The sequence below is a fragment of the Somniosus microcephalus genome, chromosome 25 (genome assembly GCF_052327205.1).
Source record: "Somniosus microcephalus isolate GS21.2 chromosome 25, FLI_Smic_1.0, whole genome shotgun sequence".
Taxonomy (NCBI): Eukaryota; Metazoa; Chordata; class Chondrichthyes; order Squaliformes; family Somniosidae; genus Somniosus; species Somniosus microcephalus.
In genome coordinates, this window is record NC_141011.1 from 39,124,380 (window position 1) to 39,146,197 (window position 21,818).

General features: G+C 44.3%; 1 protein-coding gene across 2 annotated transcripts; it reads left to right on the plus strand.

Annotated features, from left to right (window-relative positions):
• Positions 1–326: 326 nt before the first annotated feature.
• Positions 327–20,640, plus strand: LOC147100714 (vesicle-associated membrane protein 3-like). Of its 2 annotated transcripts, none has more exons than XM_085967242.1 (5): positions 327–464; positions 12,153–12,240; positions 16,165–16,323; positions 16,846–16,897; positions 17,844–20,640. In XM_085967242.1, coding segments are annotated over exons 1-5 (318 nt in total). In that variant the 5' UTR covers positions 327–462; the 3' UTR covers positions 17,861–20,640. The 2 variants fall into 2 exon arrangements, with proteins under 2 accessions (XP_085823368.1, XP_085823367.1); XM_085967241.1 differs by lacking the exon at positions 327–464 and adding an exon at positions 1,261–1,282.
• Positions 20,641–21,818: the final 1,178 nt, after the last annotated feature.

Consider the following 21,818-nt stretch of genomic DNA (forward strand, 5'->3'; position numbering starts at 1 on the left):
TAGTGTTAGGGGGATTAAATACGTGGGGTTACGGGGATAGGGTGGGATATGTGTCGGTGCAGGCTCGATGGGCCGAAATGGCCTCTATCTGCACTGTGGGGTTTCTGTGATTCTGTGAAAGCAGGGACAGGGTACTGAATTTGGATGATCAGCCATGATCCGAATGGCCTACTCCTGCTCCTATCGTCTATGTTTCCATGTCATGAATCAAACATTCCTTGCATGCTTTTTAATTAGGAATATCCAATTAAAATTGACCCAAATGTTGCCCTCATTGGTGCATTGGGGTGAAATAGATGAGAGGGAGGTGGAAGTTTGTGTTGGGGGAGGGTTTATTGCTGGTGACAGGACTAAAAGCGGGGGGGTTGGGCAGCGGTGACGTCTCCAACCAGCTGACAACAACCAACTTCCAGGGTTTACTCCCTTAGCGCTTCTCTCGACGGTTTTTTTTTGCTGGAAAACATGTAAGTTTGTCCTCACGTTACCTCAACTTTTTCTTCTTTGTCGTCCCCTCTTTCCAGTAACCCGTTTTCACGCTTCTTTAATCAATTTTCTTGCACCGGCTCCCAGCTCGAGACCGATGCCGGGCGAGAGGCGGTGGCGCCCCGTCGAGTTTCGAGGCGAGGTCGCAGGTTTGTGTTGGAGGCAAGGCCGCAGGGGTGGCGGCTTGCTGTGTTGAGTTGCATCGTCTGGAAACCAGGGGGTTGATGGGGTTCAATCATCTATTGAAATTTAACATTTAGGAAGTAAAAGTTGCAAACTTCTAACTGGAAGACTTTTAAATGAAGGGGCAAATCACTCCCAACAAGTGCTTAAGTTGGATTGGGATTAGCACAAAAGTTTCTTTTTGACTTGTCTCACCTGATGAAGGAAGGGATCCGGTTTTGCAATTCATGATCAATTCGGAAAAGAGAGTTTAAAAAAAATATAATTTCGAAGGTTAAAAGGATTTGGTTCTAGTTTCCTTCTTGGAATTGCTGTCTGTCTTGTAACATTTGAGTCATAATGTGTGGCTTTTGCATTATGGATATTATGAATTGGTAATTTTGGAAAATTAAAGCTTGCCATTCCCAGAAGACTCTTTGATGCTGCCTTCAAAAGTTGGGAATGAATGAAATTCGTCCTGTTGGGTTATACTTGTCTGAACACAGAAGGACGATCACTGTGGCTCTGCTTCCTCTTCTATAGTTGGGTACTTTGTGGAAAATGTCTTTTGGGAAGGATGGGGGCTTGGGGCTCCCTCCTTCAGGGTGCTTGAGCTTAAACACAACACAACAATGAGGTATGTGTACCCCATCTTCTCTGCTATATGGGTCTTGTATGAAATTAGAGTAGTTTCTACATGAATGTGTGGGTGGTTTTTAGTCAGTTTGAGTTGATGTTTTGGTTGGGGATTCCCAATTAGGCTTGTTGGCTTTCAAATTAGTGTGATTTATGTTCCTTCTTAGATTTTGGTGTTTTTGTATTTTAATGGAATATTTAAGTGTTAATAAACTCAAACTCAGTTACTAACTTCCATTGTCCACTGCTAACTCTTGAACCATCTTGCTATTGTCCACTGCTACTAACTCTTGAACCATCTGTCAAAGTGTGTCATTGGTAAGTAATGTAAGTGACTAGTTGGCCACTGGCTTTTTTGCTGTCTTTGCAACTTGTGCCAAATTGCGCTACTTGGGAAGCAAATGGCACTCCACACGATAAGTGCAGGAATCCTATCATTTTTAAGAATTTGAATTCTGCTTTAAATAACAATGGATGCCTGCCTGTGGGTCGGTCACAACTGAACTCCTCTGCACACCATGCTTAGTTCTCTTGGCCCTCCACCTATTTGGGCCAAAGTTGGAGAAGATTAGCTATTGACCTGGTTCCTAGCAGCCGTTCAACTGCCCTTGTCGAATTGGATGTGTGTGGACTTGTGCCTAATCAGCATTAGCCTTGGTGACTGAAGATTTGCTGCAGCCTATTTTGGAATGAGTCATTGTGTTTAGTGGAGGGGAGTGTTGACTTAATTGCCATTATTTACTGGTGATTGAAATATTGCCAAACTATTTAGTGATGGTAAACAAGCAACTTGATTCCCTCCATCTCCTGGAAACTAAGAAGTGACACTAAAATAGTGTGCATAATTTTTGTCATCAGCTATGTTGAAGCATCCTGATCTGTTATGAGGGCATGACTTGCTGTGGAAGCAATCTAGTGTTGTAGCTTATTTAGTGCCACTACTCAGACCACTTAAACTAATAAAATAACATTGCATTTATATAACCCTTTAACAACATAGTAAAATGTCCCAAGGTGCTTACAGGGGCAATTATCAAACAAACTTTGACATGGAGCCTCATAAGGAAATATTAGGACAGGTGACCAAAACCTTGGTCGAAGAGGTAGGTTTTAAGGCACATCTTAAAGGAGGAGAGAGGTGGAGAAGTTTAGGGAGGGATTTCCAGAGATTGGGGCCGAGACCGTTGAAGGCACAGCCGCCAATGGTGGGACAAAGGGAGTCGGGGATGTGCCAGAGGCCAGAATTGGAGGTGCGTGGTGATCTCGAGGGTTGTAGGGCTGGAGGAGGTTGCAGCGTTAGGGAGGTGCAAGGCCATGGAGGGATTTGAAAACAAGGATGAGCATTTTAAAATCGTGGCAATGCTGGACCAGGAGCCAATGTAGGTCAGCAAGTACTGGGGTGAGCGGGACTTGGGGTACGGGCAGCAGAGTTTCGGATGAGCAAGTTTACGGAGGGTGCAAGCTTGATCTTGTGATATACTGCTTATCTGACACTCTTGATTCAACCATTTCAAGTCTTAATGTTTTCATCACTGTTTCACCCTACTGTTGGAGAATGAAGTTCCCTTTCCAGACATTTACTGTTTGAAAGGACAAACTCCAAACTGAAGAGGTTCTCTAACTGAAATGTTTTAACCTGTCGTTTCTCTTCAGATGCTGGTGGACTTGACAGGCTCCCTTTCCTTCAAGGTGTTTTGTGACTTGGGCATAGTTCTACAGGTGCCATTTGCACTCCACTACCCAAGTGGCCATTGTTTATGTGGGGACCTTGTGTTAGCAGCTATGTCAGTAGGGTGGGGGGGCAGTTGGTAATCATGGCTTGCGTCTAACCTGTCTACATGAGCACTTGTCATGGGACTTTGCTAAATTTCCTCCAAATCCATGTGCTCTTGGTGCTGTCCTGGCAGAGAGTGACCAAAGATGCTTTTAAGTCTAAGTTTTGGGAGAATGATGGAACGCTGGTCTCTGTTACTGCAGTTTTTGTTATTGCATGCTTCAGCTGCCTTGATTTAAAAAAAATTCTCAGCCTTGTTTTCAAATCCCTCCATAGCCTTGCCCCTCCCTAACTCTAATCTCCTCCAGCCCTATAGCCCTCCGAGGTCTCTGTGCTCCTCCAATTCTGGCCTCTTGCACATCCCCGATTTTAATCACTCCACCATTGGTGGCTGTGCCTTCAGCTGCCTGGGCCCTAAGCTCTAGAATGCCTCCCCAAACTGCTCTAATTCTCCTCTAAGATGCTCCTTTAAAACATACCTCTTTGTCCAATCTTTTGTTCACCTGTCCTAAGATCTCATGTGTGTCGGTATTAAATTTTGTCTGATAACACTCCTGTGAAGCACCTTGGGTCATTTTAACTACATGAAAGGCACTTCTATAAATGCAAGTTTCGGTGACAAATGTCTTTGTGCGCCTCTTAACAGCTGTTTGAGGCCTGTGTAGGCTGTTTTATTTGTTTTCTGATATGGGCAAGGTGATATAGTTGGCCTCTGAGATGGAGGAAGGTAGGGCCCTAAACATAGCCTGGCAGGAAAGAGGGCCATGCACAAGTGAAGTTTCCAGTAATGGATAAAATTAAAAGCGTCTGGACAGCAACACAAGATGCTCTGCATGGTGTCCGTGTACTGTAGGTTTGCTCTTCGTGGGCTGGGCCATCATTGCTCTGTGTAAGAGTGCATTATCACTAGTCTGCTGCACCATTCATGCGGCTGGTCTTGAATGTACTGTTCTTTGTAATCTTGACTCTGTTGAAACTCACCAGAACTTGCCTTTATGTTTTTGTTAGGGTAGCATGCAGCTGACTTTTTTTGGCCTGACTGGATACTGGGAGATACAAGACTTGCTTTTAGCAGTGGAGGGAGTTCCCTAAACAATGCTAGCTGTAATGATGTAAATTCAATTAGTGGTTCGGTTTATGTCTCCACTCTTTCGTGGTGCTTCAAAGTGCACCTGGCTATTTGTACTACTGGTGTCCTGGTCTCAATACAGACCGTACTATTAGGGCTACAGTGCATTTGCAGGTTGCACTTTTTCTTCCTCCTCACCAAATTTATTTTGCCCCCAAGGTGTGGACTCCTTTTGTGGTATGGTTCCATGGGGTGCTGTTTCCCTCCAATGTCTCCACGTAACAAGTCTTGTCTAATACTTGACACGAGTGTTGAAGACTGTATGACTACAAGGAAGAATGGGGTCAGATTGCAGCTGAGGTCCACCCTGTCATTGTCCCAACATGTCCTTATTCCAACATGTCCATGCACCCACCTGGGTCACAGGATGGTGATTGGGATTTATCGCCTCTTCCATTGCAAGGCTGCTAAGGTTAATTGTTGAGCCTTTACTGCTGCCTGCTCCTGGGTGATATCTGCAAATCTAGACAGACCAGGGCTCAATCCTGGGACCTTCTGGCTTATATGAAGCTTTATAAAACACTGGTTCAGCCTCGACTGGATTATTGTGTCCAATTCTGGGTACTGCACTTTAGGAAGGATGTGAAAGCCTTAGAGGGTGCAGAAAAGATTTTACGAGAATGATTCCAAGGATGAGAGACTTCAGTTATGTGGATAGACTGGAGAAGCTGGGGTTGTTCTCCTTGGAGCAGAGAAGGTTGAGAGGAGATTTGATAGAGGTGCTCAAAATCATGAGGGGTCAAGACATAGTAGATGGAGAGAAACTGTTCCCATTGGCAGACATGTCGAGAACCATTGGCAGACATGTCGAGAACCAGAGGACAGAGATTTAAGGTGATTGGCAAAAGAACCAAAGGCAACATGAGGAAAAACTTTTTACGCAGTGAGTGGTTAGGATCTGAAAAGCACTGCCTGAAAGGGTGGTGGAGGCAGACTCGATTGTGGCTTTTAAAAGAAAATTGGATAAGTACCTGTTGGAATTTTTTTTTTTTTGCAGGGCTACAGGGAAAGGGTGGGGAAGTGGGACTGGCTGAAGTGCTCTTAGAGAGCCGGCACAGGCTCGACTGGCCGAATGGCCTCCTGTGCTGTAACCATTCTATGATTCTATAGTTTATATTGCTCAACTAAAGAGAGGTTTGGATTTATATAGTGCCTTTTGTAATCTCCAAGTCCCAAAGCGCTTCACAGCCAATGAAGTACTTTAGAAGTGTAGTCACTGTAGGAAGCGTGGCAGCCAATTTGCACACAGCAAGCTCCCACAAACCGCAATTAGCTAACGACCAGATAATCTTGTTTTGTGGTGTTGGTTGAGGGCTAAATATTGGTCGGGACAACTCCCCTGCTCCTAATTCCTAGGAATCCCAATCTTAATTGTCAAAAGATAATAAAACATTGCTGCAGACTTGATGTAGTTTGGATAAATTCTACTGGCTGTAGGTTTTTTTTTCCTCCAGCAAGCCAGGCTTGTTTGCAATCTCTGCTGCTGGACTACTTAATGGGAACTGTAATACTGGAAGGCTGGTGAGGGAAATCAAGAAATCTAGCGCTGCCGATTTGCTCCTTCTGCCCTTGGAGCAGGACTTGGCATGGACAGTCCCACTGATTTCACAAATGGGCTTTCATGCCAGCAACAACAACTTGCATTTATATAGTGCCTTTAACATAGTAAAATGTCCCAAGGCGCTTCCCAGGCGCGTTGTCAACCAAGCCACATAGGTGATAATCGGACAGATGACCAAAATCTTGGTTATTTGGTCAGAGGTAGGTTTTAAGGAGCATCTTAAAGGAGGAGTAGAGGTGGAGAGGATTAGGGAGGGAATTCCAGTGCTTGGGGTCGAGGCAGCTGAAGGCACAGTCGTCAATGGTGGAGTGATTTTTTAAAAATCGGGATGCGCAAGAGGCCAGAATTAGAGGAGTGCAGAGATCGCTGGAGGAGGCAAGGCCATAGAGGGATTTGAAACCTAGGATGAGAATTTGAAGAGGCGTTGCTGGATCGGGAGGCAATGTAGGTCAGTGAGCGCAGGGGTGATGGGTAAACTGGACTTGGTGCGAGTTAGGGTGCCAAACTCTGGTTTGAGGTGCCTCCTGTCCAAAAGACTTCAGTCCTGCACTTGTGTTGACATAGGACTAACAATCATAGGTCCTTTACCTATTCCTCTTTTGTGGATTGCAGAACTTTTTAAATGCACCCAAGATGCCACAATTCCAAATAGTGTGTGTGGTGTTTGGTCTGTCTTGCTCTGAAGACATTGTTGCGACACTTGCATCACTTTTGGCAGTGACTGAAAGTTGGTATCAAGCCAGCATGGCTGTTGCTGCTGGAACGCTAAGTAATGGGGGTTCAAGCCATGTGACCTCCTGAGGTTAGGTCAATTTATTGAGTCAATGGTGAGGCTACTTTGCATCTGCTGTTTGGCATTTTGATATAAAAGTGCCCTTGGTCCTACACTTGCCTGGTACATTAATAGAGAAATACAGGTACTTGCATTTATATAGCACCTTTCATGACCCTGGGACGCCCAAAGCACTTTACAGCCACTGAAGTACTTTTTGAAGTGTCGTCACTGTTGTAATGTAGGAAATGCAGCAGCAAATTTGTGCACAGAAATGTGATGAGGACCAGATAATCTGGGTTTTTTTTGTGATGTTGATTTGAGGGATAAGTATTGGCCAGGACACCAGGGATATCTCCCCTGCTTTTCAAAATAGTGCCATGGGATCTTTTACATCCACCTGAGCGGGCAGACCGGGCCTCTGTTTAACATCTCATTTGAAAGTCGGCACCTCCGACACTGCAGCACTCCCTCAGTACTGCACTGAGTGAATCGAGATTTTGTGCTAGAATCTGGAGGTCTTTACATCCAATTAATTGCTTTTGAAGTGCAGTCACTGTTTGTTTGGTAATGAAATGCTTTGGGATGTCCTGAGGTTGTGAAAGGTGCTGTCTAAATGCCAGTCAGTCATTCTTTATAGCTGTCACTGTTCCTGGTTTTCTCCCATTGATTGTTATTTGGGATGGCATGTGATGGGAAAAGACAGATTGCTCTGCACAGGCACTTACTCAGCCAGCAAGGGGGCTGAATCATTTGATATGATTATAGCCCAAGGGAGTAGTGAAACTCCTGGTCTGTGGTGTGATGAGCCTGTGTCTCTCCTCTCTCTACCACCATCTGCATGGTTGATTCAAGCAACCAGACAAAACTAAACAGATGTAAATTCTCTGCATCAGTTTGATATTAAAGGTGTCCTGAAGTTAGATGTGCAGGATGAATGCAACAAATCACTGGATGTTTTGCTACCAACATCTCTTCCAAATCACAGATCATCCTGACTTGGACATATATCGGCTGTTACTTCATGGTCGCAGGGTCAAAATCCTGGAGCTCCCCACTTAACAGCACTGTGGGAGCACCTTCTCCACATAGACTGTAGTTAGGTTCCTAACTAGTGATCTGCATGTTGGATAACAACACCAATGTTTTAATTCACCTTGCACAGGCTCTGCACTTGGGAGTCTCCCCATCAGGGCACCTTTTTTTTTTTCTAATCTCAAACTGATGCAAAGAATTGACATTAGTTTAGTCTCGTCTCTTGAATAAGCCACGCAGATGGTGGTGGGAGCAGAGGAGATGAGGGAGACTGACTCCTCAGCGACATCTGCAAACAGATAAGGAGCTTCATTGTCTCTGGGTTATAACCGTATCAAATGATTCCATTCCCTCACTAGTTGCATAAGTAACTTGTTCATGACCATTCTCCCAGTGACCTCATTGGCAATTGCTGCTTAAACAAAGGGTTGTTGATTATAACAATTTGTAATTCTTAAGGGGTACTGATGAGCTTTTCTGTACATTGTCTGTCTGCTAGAAACCTCTTGCTGTTTTTCCAGTGAATGCTGCAGTCAGCCATTTTCTCTTCCCTGGCCCCAATCTACGGCGTATGCAATTAGTAAATCTGATCGCAGCAGGAAGTGGATACAGGGATGTGCTGTTTTTAGCAAGTTTTTTGATGAGCTTGGACCTTGCACTAGTGGTGTGTTATTAGTGTGTTGTATGTAGGCACTATTTTAGTTTGGAGATCCATTCCTGGTGGTCACGCTGCTAAATATGGTTCCTGTATCAAAGTGGCAGACTTGGGCTTTTTGGTGTGGTCCTCTGCACTGCCAGCTTTAGTGTTGTAGTTTTATCTTTACCAGCACCAGAACCGTTTCTAAAAGAGCTGTTCAGGATTACCTCTGGCCTGACCCTGTGTAGTGTAAAATCTGCCTTTTCTCTTTTTCTGCTGCTTGTTTGGTTTTGTATTTGTTGGGCACTGGCTTCCATACATCACTGCTGGCTGTGACCAAGCCCTGCCTGTCTGAGTCCAGGTGCTTGTTGCCAGTCTAATTGTGACTTTTAAAGATGCACAGCAGGCAGTGTGATCCAACACACAGTCCTTGGTCATGACATCACTGGGTGGGTGTGCCCCATTCTGTGGTGTGACATCACTGGGTGCGTGCCATGTTTTGTGCCTAGAAACGGCAGCCAATTTGTGCACAGCAAAGTCCCACAAACAGCAATGAGACAATGTCAAGTTGGCTGATGTATATTGGCCAGGACACCAGGGAGAGTGCCCTTGCTCTTGCTTGAAATAGTGCCATGGGATCTTTAACATCCATCTGAGAGGGGGTGACCAAGGTACAGTTCTCAGTGCACAGTGTGGGTTTGACCAGTCTCCGCTGCAAGTTTCTATGGGGAAATCTTCAATGTGTAGGTGAAGCCCAGAGATAACTGGTGCACCAGTCAGCTGGAGTGATTTTACATACTCGTACTAGCTCTTGAGGTACTGCTGTGTGGACAAGTATTGGGGATTAGATTGGGCTTGTTTATCTGGATGCTCTTGCACGAGGGATAAAAGCAGCTCTGAAATCTGCACGGCCCTGGCTTAGCATCACTGCGGCAGTCTGCTGATTTTTTTAAAAAGTATTCCCGTGTCTCCAAGCCTGTGGTGATATTCTACAAGAAACTGCTTGTCGGGGACTTTAATAGTTTTATGCTGGTCCAGTTGTGTTTTTTTTATTTAAAGTTTGGGTGATGTGAAAGAGCTGAAGGATTTGGGGTTCAAGTTCATAAGACTTTTAAAAGCAGCTCCTCCGATGGCTGTGGTCACTTTTTTTAAAACCTCATGGAATGCTGGATTTTATGGCAAGAGGTATAGAATATAAAAATTGAGATGTAATGATGACAGAACCTTGGTAAGCCCACGATTGGAGCAGTGTGCACAGTTTAGGCTCAATTGTAGGAAGGATATGAGACAGTTGAGGGTACAGTGCAGATTCGCTAGCCTGCTGCCTGTGAGGAAATACAAAAACATTTGGAAAAATTGAGGCTGCTTTCATTAGTCCGAAGGGGTGCTTTAACAGAAATACTTAAAATTATGAAGGGATGAGACAGTAGATAGAAACAAACTGTTCCAGTGAGTGATCTAGAATGACGCAGCATAGATACAAGATTAAAAGTAAGAGATTTCAAACTGAGCAGGAGTAATGTTCTTTTTCAAAAGGTTGAGAGTCTGGAATGCATGGAGTTAGTGATTGAAGCGGAGACCATGTCAACATTGAGAAATGAGATCGGTGGTTGATGGACGAGAGATGGGAACAGGGTGGGCACGTGATTAGGATTGTTGCTCGTGGGGGATAAACACCCAACACACATTGGTTGTGCTGTCATTTCTATCGTCATTTGTAAAAGCAATGACGATAGAAATGACAGCACGACAAAAAAAAACCATTGACTTGTATTGTGGACCCAGCACAATGAAAGTACTGTTAGGCCAAGGCCATCTCACTGTAAATTTCAGAGTAAGGGAAGTCACTTACTAAAACTGTGTACAGGTATAATGCACAGTAGTCTAGATTCTAAATTAGTGCAGTATGAATAGACTAAACCTGAAGATCAATACAGTCTACTGTTAATTCAGTCTTTGCTCAGAACAGTACTGATCCATGAATTTCCAAACATTCACACTCTTGTGCAATATCTAATTTTGCTGTGTGCTCACGTGAGGATCTGTTAAAATAAGGGTTCATGCATTGGAGTTGGGATGCATAACTGTTTGTTTCTGTTCAGTGAATGCCACACGAATAATCTCAGCCGTGACTCTGGGTAGCACCCTCGCCTCTGAGTCGGAAGGTTGTGGGTTCAAGTCTCGCTCAGAAGACGAGCACAAAATCCAGTGCTAGTACTAGTAGTCAGAGGTGCTGTCTTTCAGATGAGACATTAAACCGAGGCCCCGTAAAAGAGCCCATGGCACTTTTCGAAGGGAATTTTTCCTGGTATCCTGGCCAATGTTCCTTTTAAGCTGTGTGGCCGTGCAGCGTTCACACAGCTGGTGATCTGGCTTTTAAATAGGAAAAACCACACATGCGGAATTTTGAATGGCCCACGCAGCTTGTTAAAGGGGGCGTGCGAGTCAATATAAAATTAGAGGGAACATTGGTCCTGGCCAATATTTATTCCTGCACCAACACCTAAAACAGATGATCCGGTCAGTGCCACTTGCTGTTTGTGGGAGCTGGCTGTGCACATATTTTTTTTTTTTCCCTCCCAAGCTGAGCATATCTGGGTGAAACTGCCATTTTCAGATAAATCTGTTCTGAGTCCTTGTTTGCCATCCAGGGATCATCGTCGCTTAAGCTTCATTTTTTTTTTCCTCATTCCTTCCACAAAATAGGTGCAATGTGCCAGGGATTAGAACACACAATTATTAGTTGTGTACCATTCAGCCCTACACGCTCAGTCTGTGATCTCCCACTGCTCCCAGCCAGGGCATGAGGAGGGTGGGAGCAATCCAGAGTTACTAAAAGCCAGCTTTGTGCTCATCCTCGAGGCTAGTGTTGTATCTGAGCAGCAGGTTGACTTCCTGTGATCTTGGATGTAGGGTAAGTTTTAAGAAAAGTCTTGGATCTAATTGTCGCTGTGCAGAGATGTTTCTAATTGTAATGCAGGGCGTTGTTGCTTCTACAAACCTCCTGTTCAGTTACATAGATCGGTGCTCCCTCCAGTGACACGAGATTAAATTGCACTCTCTCTCTAAATTGCAACCCTACACTGGACTTGAGTCTGGAATTTTCAATCCCAGTGTGCATGACTGTCCTTTCGCAGTGATTCTGGTCTTGGGAGTATCTTTGCACTTTGCACCTTAGTCCAGTTGAGGAATGTTCTTTGGAACAGTTGGGTAATGTGGAAAGTTTCCAGACTCTCTGGGGCTGTGCAGCCCACTTCATGTTGGGTGTGGGGATTAACCCTCCATTTTCCTCTCCTGATTTGTTCCTGAGATTGGGTGCCACAGGCTCTGGCAGCTCCAGTACATTTCCCAAGTGGCTATTGTTAACCTAGTGTGCAGACTATTCAGCCGTGTAGGGCATCATAGTTGAGCCTCGCCCTGACGCTTGTGAACAGTAGTAGTCACTGAATATCAAGTTGGAAGCTGGGAATCCTGCTCGCCTCTCCAATCATTCTTGCCAAACATGTTGAAACTAATTGGAGCACCTACAAACTGCTGGCCTGGAACCGACCAGGAATTGTAATCGGGATTGCTATGTTGCTTGTTCTGGAAGATGTGGGACACTTAGCTCCTGATTTTGTGTAATGTTTTTGTTGTTTGTGCAGTGATTTTTTTTGTGATCCCTATGCAAATGTTCATACTCGAGCCCCTTTCTTTGCCCCCCCCCCCCCCCAATCCATTCTGACTCATGGTGCCAGTACTAGTTTCTTTTTGGGTAGCTGTTCCTGTACAACAGCTTAAATCATGTGTTAGTAAGTTGCACACTTGATGGGTGGACAAATCTGACCTCGCTGATCTCCAGTCTGCTTTAACCTCAAACCAACATTCACTCATTTCAAGTCACATTGCCCCAAGCTGAAATATTAAGTTAAACTTCTTCTGTGACGTTTCAAAGGACTAACCTGTTCCACTTCTCCATTTCAGGTCTGCCCCAGGCCCATCAAGCACCCCACCGGTTGGACCCTATGGCAGCAACAGGAAACTGCAGCAGACCCAGGCCCAAGTGGATGAGGTAAGAAGCAAGAGTTCAACCAAGTTCCTGTGTTTCAGTTCAATGTGTTTTATGACTGGAATATAGAAAGTTGCAGATAGCACTTCCATATACACTAGATAATAAAAAAAAAAATAGAAAATGCTAGAAACTCAGCAGGTCAGGCAGCATCTGTGGGGGGAGAGAAAGAGTTAATGTTTTAGGTCGTTGACCTTTCGTCAATGGTAAGCACCCATACCTTATTTGTGACTATATGTGGTTCTGCACGGTTGATGGCGCTTTAACAAGATCTTTCGATAGCATTGCCCCACAATATTCATGGCACCTTTTGTAAATGGTGACCTGGAGACAATAGGACAGTGGGGAAAGGAGTAGAAGCTTCCAGATGCTCCCTGTTTTGCTGGCAGCAAACCCCTGGGGCTTCTACAAAGGCAAAATACTACGGATGTTGGAAATACAAAATCAAGACTGGAAACTGCTGAAAACACACAGCAGGACAGGCAGCATCTGTAGAGAGAAACCAAGTTAACGTTTCAGGTCAATAACCTTTCATCAGAACCAGCATCTGCTGTCTGCAACTGCTGTGCTTTTGTCGATTTTTTTTTCTGCAGGCCTGAAGTGTTAAATGTCAATCTACTGACTCATCTTTCAAACCGGCAACATCCCTTTGACGTGAAGGAAGAGATTGGGTGCAGAATGTTCCATTTAAGCTGGTGTTTATAGTTTCTTTAGAATGGAGGATTGTGGAAAAGCTGGTTTGGGGTTGGATAGCTTCTCCAAGCACTCTTCCTGAGTAGAATCATAAACCACACAGGAGGAGGCCGTTTGGCCCATCCTGCCTCTGTTGGTGCTTTATTGCAGTCTCCTTCGTTCCGCTGTCCCTGCTCTTTCCCCATAACTTTTCCCCCCTTCAAGTATATATCCAGTTCACTTTTTTTTGAAGTTACTAATCTGCTTCCATTAACCTTTCAGTGGTATCCCTCCTCTCTTGTGTGCACATTTTTTACATAGTATTTACAGCACAGACAGGGAGCACAGACAGGGCCATTCAGTCCAACAGATCCATGCTGGTGTTGGTGTTCCACAAGCCTCCTTCCAATTATAAATGGGGAAAATTGGGATGTGCTCCCAAGTACAAACTGTGTTTGTGTGTTTTACTGAAATAGCTGGTGTGAGACGAATGGTTTAATTCACCTCCTACACTGCTGAGAATTGGACAACCATTGCTAGTGCCCTTGCACTGAACTTGTGTTGCTGGCCTGCGATAGTCTAGTCACTCACAGATTGTACTGGCCACTGAAGACTGATTTTTGTCTGGTATACCAGGGCAGTCTGAAGTCACTGGTCCTGGCAACCAGAACTCCTGCCTTTACTAACCATCTCTTTTGATCCCTGGCCAGTGTAATGTTGGCAGTTTATGATGGAAGTGCCATATCGGCTTCGGTTCATGGAATCGTACAAACTTACAGCACAGAAAGAGGCCATTTGGCCCATCGTGCCTGTGCAGGCTCTTTGAAAGAGCAGTCGTGCTTAGTCCCACATTCTCTCTTTTCCCCCCCCCCCCCCCGCCCCCGCATTTGTCCATAACCTGTAAGTTCCTTATCCTCAGTACCTGTCCAACTCTTTTAAAATTATTTATGGAATCTGCTTCCTCCACCTTTTTCAGGTCGAGCGTTCCAGATCCCAATAACTTGGAGTGAAACCATTTCTCCTCGGCTCCTGTCGAACTTTTGCCAATGATTTTTAAATCTGACCTCTGGTTATTGACTCACTCACCATAGGGAGTGGTTTTTCTCTCTACTCTTATCAGAACCTCTCGTCTTGCAAACCTCTATTAGGTCAACTTTAACTTTCTCTATTCCAAGGAGAACTCATAACTGAAGTCCCTCATCTCTGGTACCATTCCAGTAAATCGCCCCTGCACCCTCTCCAAGGCCTGGACATCCTAAAGTGTGGTGCCCAGAATTGGACACAATACTCCAGCTGGGGCCTAACCAGTGATTTATGAATTGGGTGAATAAAAGGAAACTGGGGGCAGTTCTCGAGTGAGCCCCTCGGGCAATAGTTCTGTGATCCCTGCCATTTGTAGGATGAATGATTCTTCACCGTCTCAACTTCTATATCTGTACCCAGCTGTGTAGGGAAACTCAGTCGGCCAAGATAAAATTGAAGGATCAGACCTGGTGAATGGTGTGTACTTGTTCTGAATACTGTGTATTCTGTAGAGGGGCATGAGTGGATGTGGAGATTTTGGTTCCAGTTTTGCCTCTGGTGCTATGCCAAGAGGCCATTCAACAAAGTGAGTGCCAGGCTATCTCTCCCTGTCATAACATTACCCACCTCCATCCAACGTTCCCTCTAAGCTGCGCAGCTATTTGCTGGTCCAGCGCAGTCTGGGACTGGCTTTTCCAATGTGAAATTTCACACATGCACTTTGGGCTGCGCAGCCTGTTAAAGCGATCATGCACCCAAATTTAAAATTGGGGGAGCATTTCCTCTCCTTCCCCCCCCCCCCCTCCTCTCCCTGTTTTATCCCATCTGCTGAAACCCTCTTAAAACCTCCAGTGCTCTACTGGCCAATCTTAACCTATCTAATACTGTGCTGTCTGTATCCTGTCGCACTTCATCACCCCTGTCCTTGCTGGCTGACTCTCGCTGGTGCTTGTCCTCTCCCGCTCGCGCTCATACTGTGCTGTCTGTGTCCCAATCTTCTACCTCATCTGCACTATCCCCATATCCTTGATTCCCTTAATATCCAAAAATCTATCAATCTCTGTCTTGAATATACTCAATGACTGAGCCTCCACAGCCCTCTGGGGTAGAGAATTCCAAAGATTCACCACCCTCAATGAAGAAATGTCTCCTCATCCGAGTCCTAAATGGTCGACTCCTTATTCTGAGACTGTGACCCCTGGTTCTAGACTCCCCAGCTAGGGGAAACATCCTTGCTGCATCTATCCTGTCGAGCCCTGTAAGAATTTTGTATGTTTCAGTGAGATCGCCTCTCATTCTTCTAAACTCTAGTGAATATAGATCTAGTCTACTTAATCTGTCCTCATAGGACAATCCCCCCCCCCCCCCCCAAAATCCCAGGAACCAGTCTGGTGAACCTTCGTTGCACTCCCGCTATGGCAAGTATATCCTTCCTTAGGTAAGGAGACCAAAACTACACAATACTCCAGGTGTGGTCTCACCAGGGCCCTAATATAATTGCAGTAAGACGTCTTTACTCTTATACTCAAATCCTTTTGTAATAAAGGCCAACATACCGTTTGCTTTCCTAATTGCTTGCTGTACCTGCATGTTAACGTTCAGTGATTCGTGTACAAGGACACCCAGGTCCCTCTGAACACCAACATTTCCCAATCTCGCCATTTAAAAAAAAACTCTGCTTTTCCATTTTTCCTACTAAAGTGGCTAACTTCACATTTTTCCTCTTTTTATATTCCATTTGCCATGTTCTTGCCCACTCACTTAACCTGTCTATATCCCCTTGAAGCCTCCTTGCATCCTCCTCACAACTTACATTCCCACCCGGCTTTATCATCAGCAAACTTGGATATTACATTTGGTCCATTTGTCCAAATCATTGATGTAGATTGTGAATAGCTGAGGCCCTGCAGTACCCCACTAGTTACAGCCTGCCAACCTGAAAATGACACGTTTATTCATGCTCTGTTTTCTGTTCTGTCTGCTAACCAATTCTCAATCCATGCTAGTATATTACCCCCAACCCCATGTGCCCTAATTTTGTTTAATAACCTCTTGTGTGGCACTTTATTGAAATGCCTTCTGAAAATCCAAATACACCACATCCACTGGTTCCCCCTCATCTATTCTGCTAGTTACAACCTCAAAAAATGTTAACTGATTTGTCAAATGCCACTTCCCTTTCATAAATGGAGAGATTTCTCTTTACACTCCTATGTGCTTTGCCACCTTTAGGTCGTGGATATCATGAGAGTGAATGTAGACAGAGTCCTTGAACGAGACCAGAAGCTTACGGAGTTGGATGACCGAGCTGATGCACTTCAAGCCGGAGCGTCTCAGTTCGAGACCAGCGCCGCAAAACTAAAACGCAAATATTGGTGGAAGAACTGCAAGGTAAAGTCATGATTCTTCTGTTTGCAGTTAACTTTAGCCACCATCTGCCTGGTTGTACAGCCCTTCCCAGTACAGCATTAAAAATAGCTCTTTCAATTTTTGATTGTTTCTCGTAAGAAGTAAGGACTTGCATTTATGTAGCATGTGTCTGGGTTGGAAGGTTGTATGTTCGAGCTCTGTGCTGACTGCTACACTGTTGGGAAGTGTTGTCCTTCGAGTGAGGACAAGTAAACCCAAGGTCCTGTCTGCTGTTTGGATTGACCTTTTTGAAAGGACTACTCGAGCAAGATATTCACATGGTGTTCTGGCCACGTTCTTCCCACAACCAACACTGCTGGAAACAGATCGACTAGTCCTCTCCATTGTGTGATAGTGTTGGTGTAAAAAGGCGCATCAGTCACTCCAAGACGAATTCACTTCGTATTTGTACTTTTGACTTTTTTTGACACTTTTTCTACAGCAGTGTCGACTCTTGCATTGATACTTTAGTGTTGAGACACTGAGCCACTCTTTCTCTTTCAGATGTGGGCAATATTAATAGCTGTCATCCTGATCATCATAATCATCATCATTAGTGAGTATCCATGTTGTGCTAAGTTTTTTGTTAATTATAGTTGATGTGTTTTATTTCTCAATCTTTCCTCCTTGTGTCTGGCCTGTCTCTGGGTCCCTGTCTGGTCTGCCCCTTGTGAAGAGCCGGCCTCTGATCATCAGCTCCTCGATTTGAGAAACTGAATTCAGTTTTTTAATCTGAAGTAAAAAGCTGGTACAAGTAGACTATCCTTTGTCCGAAAACCTCAGGACCAGCCGTGTTTCGGTTTTCGGAAAATTTCGGATTTCAGAAGGTATTTTATAAGACTGGGAAATTTGTCGGGGGTGGGGGTGGGGGGTCGGCCGGGGGTCGGTGTCGTGCGCACGACTTATGCTGAACGAAAAAACTTGAGGTTTTCAGTTTTCGGAAGTTCGGATAAAGGATAGTCTACCTGTATCAGCAGAAGTGACCATGAAGCTGTCGGATTATCATAAAAACCCAACTAATGTTCTTTTAAGGGAAGGAAACCTGCTGTCCTTACCTGGTCTGGCCTATGTGACTCCCAGTCCCACAACCAATGTGTGCTTGACTCTTAACTCCTCTCACGTGGACTAGCAAGCTACTCAGTTGTATTAAATTGGGGCAACTGTGGACTGGCAATACATGCTGGCCTTGCTGGTGATGCCCACATCCTGAGAATTAAAGAAAAATGTAGCAGTAAAGCTGAGATTGGAGACTCGCAACAAGACTAAACTCGTCCTGCGTAACATGCCACTGTGGGCTTGTGTTGTACTACTTGAGGCTTGTATATCTGCAGTAACCCTGAGGCTATGGTCATTTCAGTAACGCGTGAGCAGTTTCCCACTGTCGAATCTGCCCTTCAATATGGAAGAGATTCAGCATAACAGCCCTGCAATCACCTGAAGTAGTCCAGTAATATAAAGATATGTATTCTTCTCATGGCTAAACTGTCTTTTTTCCTTTGCAGTTTGGCAGACCACATAAGACCAACTTCTTTCTTGCCTGTTGGAAATTGGAGGCAAAGGAGGATTTTCCAGTTTCAACCCACCTTATCTACTGTTTTTAAGAGTTCATTTGTTTGTCTATTGGTTTAAACATTATTAAAAATTGGGGGAGATTTGAGTTATAATCAGGAGTTCAGATAAAGTTGTAAATTGTTAAGCATTGATCTCCCTTTCAATTTGACCCTCATCCATCGCACGCTAAACTTGAGTGATACATGGACCAGGCAACATGACACTATTGACCAACTTCAGAAAGCTGTCCATTGGTATGGGCACCATTGCTTTGGGCTTGGGTGGGACCAAACTTTCCACAGGAGATTTAAGTCCTAATGCTGTAGATCCTCAATTGTCCTTGTCTCCTCCGTTGGCCTGAGTGAGGAAGTTGCCACACACTTGAACTCCTGATCATGATCAAACATTATCGGGATGGTTGTCTGTATTTGTCAAGCTGAGCAGATGTGCCTTTTTTTTTCTTCTCATTTCCCCCCCCCTACTTCCCCCATATCCCTAATTTTTTTTTAAACAAAATTTTTCTAAATTCTTAGCAGTTAAAACCCATCTAGTCTGTGGTTTTAGATCAAGCTAGAACACAAATTTAAAATGTTGGCAGGCTGCAATTGCTAGTCCTGACAACAAGGACTAGGCAAAGATTGAGTAATGGATCATGAGTGCTGTGTGTATGTGGCAACCTGGGCTGCCCATATACCAAACCTTGAGGGGGATAGTCTAGACAGGAGGGGTGAAAATGATTCCTTCACAGTCTGGCTGCTCAAGTTAGACAGCTCAACCTGAACAATTGTATTGCCCCCTTGCATCTGTGGGTTTTAAAAGAACCAGAGGTTCTAGTTTGCCAGTTTGGGTGTGTTCCCTTTTGTGTACAAAATAAATATTGCCGCATTGCACGTTGAGGGATTTGAGTTGAAGCAGGAGAATGGGTCCTGAATTTGAAGTCTGCATTGCTCTACTCCAGTTTCATTTCACTATCTAGTAGTGAGCATTGTTGGTTTATATCATGCCCCACAGTAGCTCCTTTCCGGTGAAAGTTCTCCTTTTCACCCGAGGTCAGGTGGTGTACTTTTTGAGCCAGTGCTGAGTGAACAAGGAGACTTTGTTCTTCTGGGAATTTGTTTGGTTCCTGCCCCTGTACTTCCCCAGGCTTCTTGGAGCTGAACGTAAAGGAAATTGTGGCCTTCATCATCCAGCCTGTACCATCACGCAGCACAATGGTCAGTGATGGGTGTGGACAAGTCTAGTTCAAATCCTGTCCTCTGAGCTGATGGTGAGAGTACTGACACTGCTCCCTTGGAAGGAACTGTAATGGAGTGTTGCAAACTTCTAGATTTGGGCAATAATGGATTTTTTTAATTTGAGGACAAAACTTTGTCTGACCATGTGCCAGTTGCCTCATCACCCCTTTTCATGAACACTCCAAAAAAAAAAAAAAAAAAAGCTAATTTTGACTCTTGCCTTGTGCCTTATCCTAGACTAGAATTTAAGTTATAGCTTTAAAATTTATATGGGCCTTTACTTCAAATCTGTGCTTTGCTAACTTGAGTTGGACTTGCATGAACCATGTACAAATCTTGATAAGTGACAAGGCGATGTTGCCTCCTTTTTGTAAAAAAGACACTTTTTTGAGCAAAGGGGGAGAAACCTTGATGTTTCTGTACAATGTGCTGTTGCTTTAGTAGTAACTTTGCTAGTTGAGGGTTTTGCTCGTCGCCTTTTTCCATACCAGTTCAGTTGCAAGCCTTGAATTGTTGTATCGCCAGCAATTGAGTCTTTAGCCTGGGTTCATGAACCTAGTGGAAAATTTTCTTTTGCACAAAGGTGTTTTAACAGGAAATTTGTAGAATCCTCTTGGTATTGAGCTAGAAATGTCAACACATTCACATTCATGGCTAGACTCGTGCTGCACGCTAGTCGCTCTGTCTAGTGGACCAGTCATGTTGGCCCACTTGCACTTGTCATTCATTTTGCTGTTGATAGTCTCAGATGACTGTTTAAAATTGTCTAGCACTGTTGTATTGCACTAAAGGCAAATTGTGAGCAACACATTGGTGATGGGTATTTTGAAAAGACCAGCATAGCTGCTGCATTCAGGTGAAGCCTACTAATTGTCACCCAATCGTTAAGCGAGATGATTCTTCGCTGCCCTCTTTGGAATAGGGAGAATCCTAGCTGATCACATGCCTTCCCCACCCCCTTACACCCTAACCTGAATAGCAGCATTGACTTACTAGGTCTGACCAGAGGAATGTCTTATGCAAAAAAAAAAAAAAATTAAATAAATAAAAATCAATGTCTGACCGGTGATGTATGTCCGGTTGGGCTTGTTGAGGTTTTGCGAAGACTGCAACTTGAATTAACCATCACTGTTGTATTGTTCGGTATAATTGACCGCCAAAAAAAAATAACTTTTTTTAAACAGTATTTTTCAAAATGAATTTCACTTGAAAACACCAGTTGACGTGACTTTTAAACTTGAGGAGGTGCCTTAATGCCTTCAGCCAGCAGGTTTAAATTTTATTGAGCCTTGATTCTTGTCGGAACTTGCTGTTTAGCCTCTAGTGCCGTAGTTACTACCACTCTGGCTTAAGTGCCCAGCAGTTACTGAAACCCAGACAAGTGCCTCTTGGTTATTAGTGCCCCACTTAAGCTTTGTATAAAAGTGTAATTGTCCAGGTTAGCATTGCAGCTAAGCCTGTTCAATTGTATTTTACTATATGGAAGATTTAATAAAATGTTTCACAATCAGAAGACTTGTAGTTTGAATTAACATGTGCACAAGTGAAGCTTTTCATCTCTTTCCAACCAAAGCATTGCAAAACCTTTGTCACAAATACTGCAAAAAAAATATGCAGTAACTGGTACCAGGGATGAGGAGAGACTAGAGAAGCTGAGGCTGTTTTCTTTGGAGCAGAGGAGATTTAATAGGTGTTAAATTGTTAAATAAGGAAAAACTTTCCAGTGGCATAAGGGTCATTAACCAGGGGACACATTTAATGTAATTAAGAGCCAGAGGTGACATGAGGAAACTTTTTTTACGTAGCACATTATGATCTGTGGTGGAAGCAGATTCAATAGTAACTTTTGAGAATTGGATAAATAATTGAAGGAGAAAAAAATTACAGGGATATGGGGAAAGCAAGGGACTGAGATTAATTGGCTAGCTCTACCAAAGAGCCCAATGGCGGCCTCCTATGCTGTATGATTATGAACTCCACAACTTGCGTTGATGCAGCACCTTTTAATGTAGAGAAACTTCTCGAGCTGCATCAGAGGCATAACCAGACACTAATGGATGCCGAGCCAAAGAGATTGGGAGGGGTTGAGCACAAGCTTGGCCTAGGGTAGGTAGGTGTATGGGTTTAGGAGGAGAATCTTCGTGCTATGGGGCTTGAGGTATGTCTGCTAGTGATGCAACAACAGAGAAGGGTAGACGCGACTCTCGAGTCAGAGGAATGGGGGTTGTAGGGCTGCAGGAGGGGTGAAGGGTTTTAAAGACGAGGATGACCATTTTAAATTGGAGGTCGAGGTTATGTCCATGAAGGCCCACTACCACCTTCTCATGGGCAACTAGAGATGGGCAATAAATCCCTGCCTTACCACTGATGCCCACATCCTGAAGAATGAGTTTTTAAAAAAAAAAAAATAAAAAAAAAATAATAATAATCAGCCTGACGGCAAATGGGACTTGGTGCAGCATAGGAGACTGGCTGCAGGGTTTCAGATGAAGTTTGGAGGATGGGAGGCTGGTTGGGGAGGATTGAAATAGTTAAATCTGGAGGTGACATAGACTTTTTTGTGTCTTGCTCTCTGTGTTCCTCTTTCCCCCCCCCCCCCCCCCCACCCCTCTTGTCACACATGGCTTTGGCTCAAGTTGCTTTCATTCTGTCTCTGCAGAATGTGGAGACCAACCAGGTAGCAGCCTCCTG